The 13,327-nt window shown below is 41.8% G+C and overlaps 2 protein-coding genes and 1 non-coding gene across 4 annotated transcripts; 1 reads left to right on the top strand and 2 right to left on the bottom strand.

Moving 5' to 3' along the window:
• Positions 1 to 855: 855 nt before the first annotated feature.
• trnat-agu lies at positions 856 to 929 on the bottom strand. The gene has a single exon. It is a non-coding gene; the product is annotated as a tRNA-Thr (tRNA).
• Positions 930 to 1,637: 708 nt separating this feature from the next.
• Positions 1,638 to 8,939, top strand: pus7 (pseudouridine synthase 7). Of its 2 annotated transcripts, XM_047597457.1 has the most exons (18): positions 1,638 to 1,770; positions 1,949 to 2,058; positions 2,480 to 2,788; positions 2,889 to 2,973; positions 3,133 to 3,249; positions 3,360 to 3,504; positions 3,862 to 3,879; positions 4,150 to 4,261; positions 4,375 to 4,452; positions 4,573 to 4,701; positions 5,398 to 5,523; positions 5,609 to 5,670; positions 5,754 to 5,914; positions 6,104 to 6,230; positions 6,789 to 6,890; positions 7,260 to 7,389; positions 7,790 to 7,881; positions 8,429 to 8,939. In XM_047597457.1, the coding sequence occupies exons 3-18, from the start codon at positions 2,499 to 2,501 to the stop codon at positions 8,563 to 8,565; spliced, it is 1,911 nt and encodes a 636-aa protein (XP_047453413.1). In that variant the 5' UTR covers positions 1,638 to 1,770; positions 1,949 to 2,058; positions 2,480 to 2,498; the 3' UTR covers positions 8,566 to 8,939. The 2 variants fall into 2 exon arrangements, with proteins under 2 accessions (XP_047453413.1, XP_047453414.1); XM_047597458.1 differs by lacking the exon at positions 3,862 to 3,879.
• A 467-nt stretch (positions 8,940 to 9,406) lies between these two features.
• On the bottom strand, positions 9,407 to 11,493 carry LOC125015191 (endonuclease domain-containing 1 protein-like). The gene is made up of 2 exons (XM_047596889.1): positions 11,151 to 11,493; positions 9,407 to 11,069 (listed from the first exon to the last, which is right to left on the bottom strand). Exons 1-2 carry the CDS (start codon positions 11,442 to 11,444, stop codon positions 10,470 to 10,472), a joined length of 894 nt encoding a protein of 297 aa, XP_047452845.1. The 5' UTR covers positions 11,445 to 11,493; the 3' UTR covers positions 9,407 to 10,469.
• Positions 11,494 to 13,327: the final 1,834 nt, after the last annotated feature.

The following is a 13,327-nucleotide window of genomic DNA, read 5'->3' as shown; positions in this document are numbered from 1 at the left end:
CCTCTCTCTCTCTCCCTCTCACTTTCTCCCTCTTTCTCCCCTCTCTCTCTCCCTCTCTTTCTCACCGACCGCTCAGCCTGTGGATGACACGCGCTCCCTCTGCCGTTTGCGGCGGGAGTCGCGTGCAGACCCTTGTGTATCTGCGACACTACGTCTATGTACGATCAGTTGCCAAAACATTAGGTACAACGGTGAACGGTTATTCTACTATCACAGTCTTGCACCAAGCCCTAACTTGACGACTGTCATAATGTTCAGTTCATGTTGTGGTGACTCAATATTATGATCATATGGATAATGTAGTTTGTCTTTCTGTTATTTCGCTTAACCCAGTGGCAAAAATGTGGTTGTCAAAATAATAGAAACATGCGTGCAATTCAATAGTCGTACAGCCTCTAGGTTTTTACCTGTAAATATTATGCTATAAAAAACAACCTGTACCATGCCGCTAATATATCACACTATTTATAGTATTTAATCTAATCTATAAATAGTGTATTAACCCAAAACAAATATGGTAGCAAGCCCAGAATGTTGCTTTTATTATTTATACTGTTGGCCGTGTACATTTTGTATCGTAGTCAGCAATTAACTCGATGGCAATAGTATTTTCTCTTTATTTATTGAACATTTAGATCATGGCCTGCAAGCTCATTTGCTACTCGAGGAACTATAATTGAGCCTAATATACGTGCTGTTGGTTGTTTGTACTACACGTTTATTAAATATCCCGATGTTGAAATTTGCAACAGTTAGATTAACCTCCACGATGCCTTTAAGTAAATGCCCGATACCTTAGATGTTGATTTAAATTGTCTATTAATTAATGTATTGGACGGACCTCGGTGAAGGAAAAGGCACCGCTGGGATTCGAACCCAGGATCTCCTGTTTACTAGACAGGCGCTTTAACCAACTAAGCCACGGCGCCGCTGCATGCTGGGTATTTTGTTAATCTGCTCTAGCAAGAGCCGGTGTCATTTGTCCCATTGTCCCTTCGTCCTGGCAGTTTATACATGGACATAATATCCCTGTGAGACCAATGTCGCTCTCAGGAAAGCAAAGCTTGCGTAGGTTACACGACAACACTTTACAGTATAATACTAATATATTTATTAATATTTATCCGACTAAATACATTTCAAATATGAGAGTTGGGCCCAGAATATTTATGGCACTAACGTTACCAATGAGTACTGGCGGAAAATGAATTATCACTGTCACACCATAACAATGAGTCTTATCAGCAACCCAAATGTCAAAAAATGAAAGTAAAATTTAATCCACAATTCAAATTGTGAAATAACACGAAGCAAAAGTAGTAAATGTACTAATTTTGGAATCTATGAGTAGACAAAGTGTTTTTCTTGCTTAAAATATATATTACTTCAAGTGCAATTACGGTCATATGGTTTAATGTAGTTGGGGGGGGAAATCACAGTTTCTATTCTTTTTTAGTTTTTATCTTATACATTTTAAATATACTAAAAAAAAAAAAAAAAAAAAAAAAAAAAATCTAATTTCCCTGGGAGATGGTGTAGTGAAAATACAATTTGAATGAATTAGGTTTCCTGTCTTTCCCATTCTGTCGTTATGACTTGAATGCAGCATTGTCTCTGATTGACAGGTCGTGAACCAATGTTTTCAGTGGGTGGGCTTTAGACTGGGATCTGTTTCCGGAACCACACACACGCACATATACACATACACACACGTGTGTAGGAAAAGCTGGCGTGCAGTGCTATCAGGTCTTTCCTGAATATCACCAGAAGGTGGGTAAATCATTTTTGGCTAGAATTAGCAGCGTTTTGCGCTTTGATTCAGTGTCACCGCTAAAAAAAACATCCAGTGCATCCGGTGATGTTTGCTTGCTAAGACTTGATTAGGCGAACGTGCTAGCAGCTTTGCTAAGTTTTGAGTGTGAAGTAATGTGTCCATTCTGCTTTTTAGTGCCTGCGTCAAGTTCTCGTGTGTCCCGACGTCTTTGCAAGTGGCACTTTGAAGACAAGAAGAGTTTCCAAGATACACACTTATAACCTGCTACCCCGGTGCTACACACAGTGAGTCAGTAGCATCGCCTCCTAGGCCCTTAATGTCAGTTTAGTTACTATATTGTCTTTACTCGTACACTTACGCCAATGTAGATCAAGTTAAAGATACTTTATTAATCCCTTAATACTGATTGTTAAAAAGCCTTAGCTTTATATCACTCCATCATGAAAGTACAGCAGTAGTAGTGTGGCAATAGTGGTGGAATGTGACATTCGGGTGTATTGTTACTTCTCAGTAGTGTTGCACTCCCACAGTATTGTCAGACTAGCAAAAATACACACATACAAACATGTTAACATGGTGTTAAGGTGGTCAGTGGGATTAACATGTTAGATGTAGTTACAATTGAGTGCAGGTGGGATCCCCTATTGAATGTCGATGTTTCCTGATGTGGCCTCATTGAGTTAAAGCATAATTCCTCTTTCCCAGTTGTCCAAGCTGGGCTCTGATGGCTGACTCTGATGCCCTGCCTGTCGCCGTCCAGCCCGGAGAGAAGAGAAGCTGTCCAGAGGACGAAGGAGAAGACACGCCATCGAAGAAGCCAAAAGTTGAGAAGGACGGTGAAAACGGTGCTTCTCCCCGCCAAGATGAGGAGGAGCTCGACGAGGAAGCAAGCGATGGAGAAGAGGATGGTGAGACCTTTGCTGACATGATGAAGCATGGCCTCACTGAGGTGGACGTGGGCATCCTGAAGTATGTCAGTGACCACGAGGGCTTCTCTGGAGTCCTGAAGGAAAGGTTTGTCTATCCTGTTCGCAGTCAGTAAAGGAATTGCATAGTTTACCGTAAATTTAATCCTTTTGGTTTGTTTAACAGATTTCTTGTGGTTTGTGCTCAGATATTCTGATTTTGTTGTGCATGAAATCAACAAACAAGGCAAGATAGTGCATTTGGATGACCTCTCCATCCCAGCAGAGGCTGAAGTAAGTTATCACTTCTCTCGTCATACGGACTCACTCTGTGATAAAGTGGTTAAAAATATGACAATGTGAGCTAAATACATTTTTAAGGAAATCTTTAACCCGTTCTTGCTGATCGGGTCAAATAATACTTTGTAAAAGAATATCTTTCTGTTAACATAGGAAGCACCTGAGCCTGAACATGAAACAAATGAGTGTGAGGTGCTGACTGAAGAGCAGAAAAAGCAGCTTGGTGAGCTGCAGCACTTCAAGAACAAGGAAGAAAATGTCTCCATTGAGGTGCGTGTGCAGGGTTCCTCCTGCTTGGAAATGATCAAACGCATTAACATGACCTAAAGGCCACAGAGAGTTATACAACATGTTCCTGCTCATCTGCTTAACATCTGTAGATAGTGGACGACACGAAAGAGAAACGGACGCTGATCCACAAAGCCATCAAGACTCAGTTTCCTGGTCTGGAAACAAAGACGGAAGAGAATGAAGGCCGCAAGTTTATAGTGGCTTACCACGCTGCTGGGAAGAAGGCTTTAGCAGGTATGTGGAGAAAAAACAGGACCGGATGTCTGTTAGGACATTTATTGCATGTCCCCCTTACGTCTACAGCAGTGCATGTAGACTGGAACAGTTAGATATAATGCATGCAACTGGTGCATATGCATGGTCAACACGCCTGCATGATTCTGCAGTTTTTGTAGGTTTGGAAGGATGGTGGAGACCAACAGAGACACATTGGTTTAAAAAAAATAATAAATTGCTGCATAAACCATTTAAAGGCCACGTCCCACTGTCAGACTCATGCATGAGATCTCATCCCTGATGTCCCACCATCTATGAGAATCTCTTTCTTAGTAACTTTATTCTATCCTCCTTGTGCTCTTCTCTGGTGGATAGAAGTCAAAACAACTACAGGTAAGAACCTATTCTCCACACAGAACAGAAGAAGTGGTTAAAAACCGTAGGGATGTCGGTGGATAATAACTAGATGTGTTCAGAATATTCTGTGTTGTAACATCATCTTGAATTTCTTTTCATCTTTGTCTTTTAATTTAAGAGGATTTCGTCATACTGTTTGAAAACAAATGAAAGTACAGAATGTGTAAACTACTGATGAATTACATGGAGACTTTTTAAAGTGATTTGAATATTTGAACATGTTTTTTTTTTCTGTCTCCATGAAAGCTCCAAGGAAACACTTTTGGCCCAAAAAACGTGGCAGTTTCTGCCACTTCGTCCTGTACAAGGAGAACAAAGACACCATGGACGCTATGAATGTGCTGTCAAAGTTCCTCAGGTCTGCACTTACCCCTGGATACATCTGAGCAAATAAAATTGAAAATACACTATCAGATATGTCTGACGTCATTGTAGTTAAGTTGTGATATATCATGGCGTGTGCATTTCCAGGCTTAGACCCAACATGTTTTCCTACATGGGAACCAAGGACAAGAGGGCCATCACTGTGCAGGAGATTGCAGTGCTCAAGTGAGTGTTTAAGCAAGTCACCGCAACAGTTACGTGTGCGCCCTCTAATTTTCTGTGCATGATTGTAAATTTCTGTGTAGATCGTTGCTGATGATGCGTTATTTCTCACTGTTCACTCAGGATCACAGCAGAGAGGCTGGCTCACCTCAACAAGTGCCTCAGGAACCTCAAGGTTGGAAACTTTTCCTACAAAAACCACCCTCTAAAGCTGGGAGAGCTTCAGGGAAACCACTTCACTGTGGTCATCAGGTCAGCACATGTTAACAGAGACTGGGTTTTATTGTGCTTCCAAACCTAGTTTGTTGAATGTTTCCCTTCCAGGTTGGTTTGCTTGTGCTGATGTGAACAATTCAACCAAGCGGAGATAAAGTTTTCTGGCAAAATTTAGACGAATCACAAAACTGTTTGTCTACGAAATGCAAAGGGAACCAAGTTCAAATGCAGTGTTGCGGCAGTATTGTATCAGTTGTATCAACTCTGAATCAAAACAAAATATAGGAGTAACATTACATTGACGTTGTGTTACGTTTGTGTGCTGGTGAACTGTGGCTCGTTGGCAGTAATCAATAGGATGTGGAACCAACATCTCTTAAGAACCCCTTAAGCATTTCACAAAACCTTGCACAGCTACAGGTTCATTTATATCTGTTCATATTCTTGCCACCCAAATCATTTGCTGCAGACTTTACCTTTACATTTATGCTGTTAAGACTGACAAGTACTTACTGCCACCTCAGCATGAGTCTTCTTGTGTATCCCACATTTATTAATGACTGGCACAAACTCCTTTCTGCGGAAGACACAGATTTTGTTTTTCAATTATTATTTTAAAGCTTCTTGTGAGAGGTTTAGTTTTGTGGCAATTAAAATGGAGGTGCCGTAAAAGTGCTTAAATGTACTGTGTCTGTTTCATGATGTTTTATTTATGGTTGTACTGTACATCAGGAACATCTCAGGGTCAGACGAACAGGTCCATCAGGCCTTGACATCCCTCAAGCAGACCGGCTTCATCAACTACTATGGCATGCAGCGCTTTGGCACAACAGCTGTGCCCACACAGCATGTCGGCAGGTGAGGTCACGACATGGAGACGCTAGCGTGAATCATGACAGGATGGTATAAATCAACTGTGTCTTCCTCCTCTCGTCTGGGGCAGGGCTATTCTGAAAAACGACTGGACGGAGGTGGTGGATTTAATTCTGAAGCCTCGTCCTGGAGGTAATATGCTTTCATGTAATTGTTCTCTCTTCCTCTGTCCATGAAGAACTGTTTCAAACTTTGTCCTTGATTGTCTTCTGCAGCAGAGAAAGAGTTTCTGGTGCGCTGCAGGGAAGAGTGGGCAAAGACTCAGGACCCAGAGGCGGCGCTGAAAAAGCTGCCCAACAAACGCTGCGTGGAAGGACAGCTGCTGAGAGGCCTGTCTATGTATGGCAAGAAAAACATCGTCACTGCCTTTGGACTGGTTGGTGTACATCAATAATTATGTTAGGTTAAAGTTGTGTGCCCGAAAAAGTAACCAAACATGTACCAAAGCATACCTGCTTAAAAACACTATTGTTGTTGAGTGCCTACATTACCCACGGTGCTCAGCCTTTGACCATATCATATCAGATGTTGTGCTCTCTCTGATGATTCTTTTGCTTGTTCCCAGATCCCCCGTAACAACCGTCTGATGTACGTCCACAGCTACCAGAGCGTGGTGTGGAACACCATGGTGAGCCGCAGAATAGAAGCCTTTGGCCTGAAGGCCGTGGAGGGAGACCTGGTGCTCAGAGGAAGTAGGTTGTTCATTGTTTTAGTAAGTTATCCTTCATTAAAAAACACATTTATTTGTATTTTAACCTGGAAAAAGGACGGGTGTTTGTATGTGGACCCTATATAAAGATGGATGAACTCAACCATTTCATTCCTGAAGAGACTTTTTGAAGTTCACTGTGAGACTCAGTGATTTGAAACGTGGCTTTGACTCTTCTGACAGAGTCCAGGTGGTAAAAGAAATAGCGGTCATACAGTAACACGGCTTCACTTAATACCACATATGATGCATGTTGGTGAGCAACTTCACTAATTTGCATATTGAGATCTGATCAAATTGCTGGCACAGTGGAGATAATAAAGAGCATTTTTATAGCCGGTGTAAATGCAAAGAAGAAAAGCGTACTTTTACTCAGAAACTCTCAGTAGTGTGTATTTCTTTAACAGACAGAAACTTAAATTTGTCACTTAATGTCAAGCTAATATCCTCTGAGTTGTGTTTTATGAAGCTGTGTTTTGAGCCTCTTGATGTTTTAAAGGAAGTGTCTGATACTGACGTCTTCTCTGGTGTGTTCTTGAAGCCACGGCACACGTGCTGTCTGCAGAGGAGGCTGAGAGTCACTCCATTCACGACATTGTGATGCCTCTACCTGGGTTCGACGTCATCTACCCGGCTCACCGGAGTAAGAAGTGTGATTGAAAGTGTTTTTGCATGTTACATGAGGAGATGGCTTTGAGAAATAGCACTCAGTGCGTTTAACACGAATGTGTGTGAACACGGTAACACCCTTTCCCCTTCCTGTGCCCACATTGAGAGTTTTTTTTTTGTTTAGTTTTTTGTCACTTTAAATGGCTAAATATTGAAAATACCTGAAGTCTTGAAGGAGAAAAAAACATAATAATTGTAAGAATTAATATAAGTGGTTTAACTAAATCACAATGAAGTGCCAAAACATTTGTGTAATTTGATGAGACCTTTAACATAAAGGGGAAAGAGATGATGTAAGCATTTCATTGTTGCACTGTCAGTCATTCTTGTGCGTTTCTGTCAGTCGGTGAAGGATACAGAGAGCTGCTCACTGCAGACGGGCTAGACATCGACAACATGAGGCACAAAGTGAAGGACTACTCTCTGGCTGGAGCCTACAGACGCATCATCATCAGACCCAGCGATGTCAGCTGGTTAGCAGACCTTTTCAAAGATGCACTGCACAACATGTCTTATCTTCAGAATTAATCTAGGTCATTTTACAGCCTGCCGCTGTGTCTGCACGAAAAGAGTTTCAGCTTTGTGTTTGAGTATGTTTCACATTAATCTGAGGATCTAAAAGCTTCTATGCTAGAAGTACAGCTGTCGACACTACTTACACGGTGCCTGAATGTCTCCTGTTCAGCCACATGCTGCTGTTTATCTGCTAAACATGCAGATAAAACATGCTAAACAGTCCACTGTTTCTCTGTACACACACAGTAAAACAAGTACTGTTTAAAATAATGATGGTGTTGGAACTACATACTTGAGCTCTTTACCTTTATCCCGGCGGTCTGTAAACTAGTGTGCTGTGTATCTCTGGCCATGCAGGGAGGTGATTCAGTACGACGACCCCAGGATCTCTCTGGTGCACTCTGATTTTGAAAAACTGGAGAACAAACCTGCCCCCGTCTTCAATAAAGGTCAGTTCGTAATGGTTGGTGTAGGTGTTAAAAGTGCTGTTAAAATGTCATTTAGTTTAGTCATTGGGCTCTGATGGCCTGGACTATTTTGCTATTGCAGCTTTAAGTGCATGAGAGGATCAGTGTGTAGGTTTTAACAGCATCATTGCACGGTTGGGACCACTTCAATGTAAATACACAAAAGGCTCCCTCTCTAAAGCCAGTGTTTGGTTTCTCTCCTTTCTCTCCTCTCCTCAGTCTAATTTTTAAGTGTTTGTACACTATTGACAACATACCATATTCCATGCATCCCAATAAATGCCTGCACATCTTTCACAGTGGACCCTTAAGCTCATGGATACGCATGAGGTCTCCCCATTTACATGCAGAAACACATTTTATATTTCCACTTATTTACAATACATGAGTTTGTTTTCAGTGCAGTGGCCTTTAAGTGATAAAAAAATGCTGCAATATATTATAATAAAAAGAGTTGGCAAGGATATAGGGATTTAGGGTGATATACGACCATGGTCTGATACAGAACTTGTCTCCCTCCTCCTGACAGAGGGAAAGTATCGTGCTCTGCGGATGGAGTTCTCCCTGCCTCCCTCGACCTACGCCACCATGGCAATCAGAGAGGTCCTCAAGCTGGACACCAGCATCAAGAAACAGACGCAGCTCAACACCACTTGGTTCAACTGAGGCCGAAACGTTCAGGCCGAGCACCTCTCTTCTTTGGCTACTTACTTATTGTGAGTGTTTTTAAAGTGCATGTGTGTGAGAGAAAGTAACTGGGTTCTGTAAGGACTCAAGGGCCATTTCTTTGAAGTACAAAGAGCAACAATTGAGCATTATTTGACTTTTTTTAAATGATGTTTTTACCTGCTCTAAAATATTTCTGTGCTGCAGGAATTGAGTATATTTTGTCTTTTATGATTTAAGCTTTCAGGGCCAATACACGTGCAGTAATTCCTGCCGCTGGTTTGTACAGGAAGTTTGTTTTGTTATTTAGCTTTGTGCTAAAGTGTGAAATGGAAAAACTCTGTGAGAGAGATTAAAGTTATCAAGAGGTTTAAGACTCTGTGCCTGTCTTTGATTATCATTACCACGATGCAGAATTTCCATAATTAGAGTTTTAAACATTCTTTACTGTTGTGATGAAGCCATTATCTCCCTTTGTGCAGGGAGGTGTTTCGCTGCTTAATATGACTAAGATTGCATTAACACTGGCTCCATCTGCTGGTGGTCAGAGCTAAATTTACTGCTGTGTTTTGGACTCTTAACAGTCTGCTTCTGGTCAAAACAGGCACTGTTGAGCTGGCCATCTGGCAAAGTGGCACATGCCAGCTGGCGGGATACAGCTGCCCTGTCAAGCTGAATGTGGTTACTAAGTATATAAGCAAACCTCCGGTTATACCCGCCTTCCTCCTTTTGGATCTCTTTTAATATGTTTTAATTACTGAATGACGTGCGTCCTGCTGCCCCAAAACACAACTGAAGAAATCCTGACTAGTAATCGACAAAAAGAAATACTGGGAGGACCTTTTTTTTTTTTTTTTTTTTTTTTTTTTTTAGCTTACACCCAACTTTATTAAAACTTAATTTAGCTTTTATAGCTTACATTTAATGTCACAGTTTCAGATCCAAGAACAAATAAAATGCGCTCACAGAACATAATGGCTATTCTCAGACTGTCAAATTAAAAGACACAAGTTATTACATTTAGTTGATTCTGATCAGTTTGGTAACATATTCTCGTAAAAGTACAACTCTTCATTTGCTATACGCCTGGTTTGAATGAGTGCCGTGTAGAACAGAGCTACGTTTAAGAGACTCTAGGTGAAAATGCAAACCTGTTGGTCTAATCTGTCTGTGGTGAACAAAAGGCCTACAGAGGCAGCTGCAGTTACCTGCTACTATGTAAGATACTGTGAGATAAAGAGAATGAAGAGTATAGCCATGTAGCCATGATGCATTTATGCATAAGCAAAGCTTTAGCACCCACCAACAAGAAGCTAACTGGAATAAACTGAGTAATAATGGATAATTTGTCAAATTAATCAATAGACGTATTTCATTGTAATTAGTACAGCTGATATTAAGGTTAATCAATTCTGACATTTTGACACAGTTTCTGGTCTTTTCAAGCAGATGAAGCTCAAAAGATAGTTTAACTTGGATTATTGCCACAAACTGACCAAAGGTGCGCCCCAGTCCCCACTTAAAACAGAACAGAAACAAGCAAATTAAAAGGAGGACTCAGCATTTAAAGGGTTCTTTGTATAATAATAGTGTGAAATACACTCACTTGTACTGAGTATTCTGCATGTTTAAAATCTACAAAGCACATAGTATGTAAGACTAGTTCAGTTATAGGGAAAATCTGGGTGATGGCGGAGAGAAGTAAGAAAAGCCCAAAAGTTTAACTTGCAGACCCTGATATGCTAAATAAAACACGGTAATAAACGGGGAAAATTGCATATTAATATTGAATTATGGTGAGCCCTTAACAGGTCTTAACATCTTGTTTATGATCATTGGTTGATAGATTTATTGTTGGAGGTGTAAATATGTTAGATCTAAGAGGTCATCTCATTTTAGATTCTTCAAGGTAATGGATGTACGGCGCTATTAGGAGGCACACAGTTGTCATAGAAGATCTGGAAAGCGCTGCTGACATAAGTTACCCTCTTCAGGTAGTCCTCCAGTTGCTGCACCGTCATCTCTTGAACCTTGTTATCCTCCCTGTCGTTGAGCCCGTAAGCTGCAAACGCAGGGAACTTGGAGCGCTCGGAGTACGGGGCGTTGTGGTCGAAGTCGATGCAACAGTAGGCCGACCACAGGTAGGTAGGGATGCCCAGGCGGTTGATGTTGTGTCGGCGGATCATGTGCCCCGAGTTGGTGACCCCGGTGACAACGAAGGCGGTGCCCCGGCAGTAGTTGTTGAGCCTCCTGCGGATGGTGTGCTCGTGGTCTTTCCAAGGGCCGACGTTGAACTCTCGGACCTGGGGAACCACATTCGTCAAAGTGTAGGTGGCTGCCTTGTCGTAAGGGTCCGCCTGGTGTTCGTCAGGGTTCAGCTGCCCACGTTCAAAGATCACGGAGTCGGAGTAGTCGTCAAGCACGGCCTGAGCATCCTCAAAGTTCTTGTGAATGTTCTCTGAAGGAAACTGCTGCATCTCCCTGGAGCCAGACACTGTGGAGAGCTGTAAACATTGGCATCATTTAAAATCAACCCCTCTAAACCCTCGAAGTACAAGACTCCAAATTCAACAACCATCCCCTACCTGCGGCTCGTACATCCAAGGCACATCAACCTTCTTGGAGCCATCCGAGCGCTTGAAGGTGTACGCAGAGTAAACAGGGATATGGTTGAAGGTGTCGTAGACGGTAATGAATCGGGGTTTGCTCGCGTAGAACTGACAAATCTTTTTGAAGGGCCGCTCCTCGAGGCCCCGAGGCAGCGTCCCCATATACAGGAACTGCTTACACTCAGAAGATATGGCTTCCTGCACCTCGGCTCCTGCCATTACAATGATAAGAAGACAGATGAACGTTTGATCTGTTCTGTAGACGACCATGATGAAACATCCAGTATGTCTCCGCACTGCATGTAATCCCTCTGAAATGCCGTCCTGCTCTGTGATCTTCGCCCGCTCTGTGGCTTATACTGTTTCAGGCACATTATGCAAATCCTTATCTCATGCCCTTCTGAAGTACTCGAGCCATCACCATTTTAGTAAAGCTCTCACCTGGGCCATGTGTCATTCACACAGACAAAGAGAAAGTTCAAAGATCTACAGTTAGAGCCAAATATATTTGTTCTTTAAGTTGGTTATTGAAACATATCCAAGTAATAGTTATATATGGGCTTAGAGTTTACTCTCAGCTTTAATTTGACGGCATTTCCGTCCAAATAGGACGAACGATGTAGGAATCACAACTATTTCAATACACCGTCCCCAAATTTCAGGGACTCAAAAGCTGTTTCATGCACAAGCAAAATATTCCTTCAGCATATCTTCAGGTAAGTGGTTTTCATTTGCGTCTCCAAACTGTTAAACTGAAATAGGAGACACTTGGGCTGCAAATCCACCAGGAAAATTGCAGCATACATTAGGTGTTACCAGTCAACAGTTACTTGCATGCATGGGGTCTGTGGGATGGCAGCCAATCTGTACTTGTCTATGAGAGAAAAATTGGCCCTAGATTGAATAGAGAAGGTATAAGGTACATTGCACCAAATAAAAGCAGGCTCCATGAAAAACCCCAATTTTGAAGGCCCAACTGGAATTCACTAACAGGGCATCATGGCAATCTGGGAGAAGGTCTAGACCTGGAAGTTAGAAACAACGTTAGATCTTTTTGGTAAGTGACATCTCCATATTCCGAAAAGAAAAAAATAATACACCATTCACTATTTTGCTGAGTCTAACATGGACTTCCTTCAGGACCAAGGTGGTGTGGGGCAAAACCATATGAGGGTCTGTCTCTGTATGTATGCAGTGATGTACCAGGTATGCAAAGTCACTTTAATTCTGTCCACTATGCTAATAACCATTTTCAGATGTTGGATACGATGCGCAGATTTGATGCCCCTGATTGTGAACCAATGACCCTGTTGGTTCCCATTGTCGGCCTACAGTTTTCCTCTCAGGGAAACGCATGTGTTTACTTTACTCATTGCAAGGGAAAGTAAGGCAACGTTGTGTGTACGTTTTCTAGCGAAAGAAAAGACTGTGGAATGTTTTTAGAAACATCTGTTCCCATAACAACAGGTTGATGGCAGCGTGACCTCTGTGGAAACAAACACTTCCTGTTTGCTATTCGGACATCTTCTCTATTTACACTGTGACTCCATGCTGACCTGTGGCGCCCGTTCATCCGTCAATCCGTCCGTCCAGTATGTAGGTTTAGATGTAACACTTACTGTGGCTGAAGCATCTAAATCATGGCTGAAATCATGAACGCAGCATCTCCAGGTTGAATCTCACGTTTATTGCATTTCTTTTTCCTTGTTCCTTCCCAAAAAATGATATTTTAAGTTCAATGTCTGGAGTTAAATGACTTGAATCTCTACAGAATGTCTCTACTGAATCAAATCTAAGTGGGTTTTGTATCTTTACACACAAAGTAATCATTTAGTCACAGCAGTCACAGGAGAAGTGACTGTTATGAGACTGTAAACCAGGAGACAGCGGGCTCTGCAAATACAGCTGACACCTAGACTAAATTTACCTCTGGGACACAGTGTCTAGCCTCTAAGGAACTTTTCATCATTAGAGAAAAAATGACATTGAACTTAAGAATTTAAAATGATTTATTGTGGTTACCCTGCAGGTTGGTTAGTAGGTTGGTGCCCTGTGGTTGTTTGGTAAATACGTTACTGGTCAAGAAGCAGATTAGGTGATTTATTTATTATGTATTGCAACTGCAAATTGCAGCATCATATATGAACATCAGT

Source organism: Mugil cephalus, chromosome 10, assembly GCF_022458985.1.
Source record: "Mugil cephalus isolate CIBA_MC_2020 chromosome 10, CIBA_Mcephalus_1.1, whole genome shotgun sequence".
Lineage (NCBI taxonomy): Eukaryota > Metazoa > Chordata > Actinopteri > Mugiliformes > Mugilidae > Mugil > Mugil cephalus.
This window is presented reverse-complemented; position numbering and strand designations above follow the sequence as displayed.

What these genes read in the sequence shown, in the direction of transcription:
- pus7 (XM_047597457.1), top strand. Translation starts at nt 2,499, where the DNA reads ATGGCTGACTCTGATGCCCTGCCTGTCGCCGTCCAGCCCGGAGAGAAG. An exon ending in CCATCCCAGCAGAGGCTGAA is followed by an intron (nt 2,974 to 3,132) that starts GTAAGTTATCAC and finishes CTGTTAACATAG; the next exon opens with GAAGCACCTGAGCCTGAACA. An exon ending in CAGGAGATTGCAGTGCTCAA is followed by an intron (nt 4,453 to 4,572) that starts GTGAGTGTTTAA and finishes CTGTTCACTCAG; the next exon opens with GATCACAGCAGAGAGGCTGG.
- LOC125015191 (XM_047596889.1), bottom strand. Translation starts at nt 11,444, where the DNA reads ATGGTCGTCTACAGAACAGATCAAACGTTCATCTGTCTTCTTATCATT. An exon ending in CTTGGATGTACGAGCCGCAG is followed by an intron (nt 11,070 to 11,150) that starts GTAGGGGATGGT and finishes CAATGTTTACAG; the next exon opens with CTCTCCACAGTGTCTGGCTC.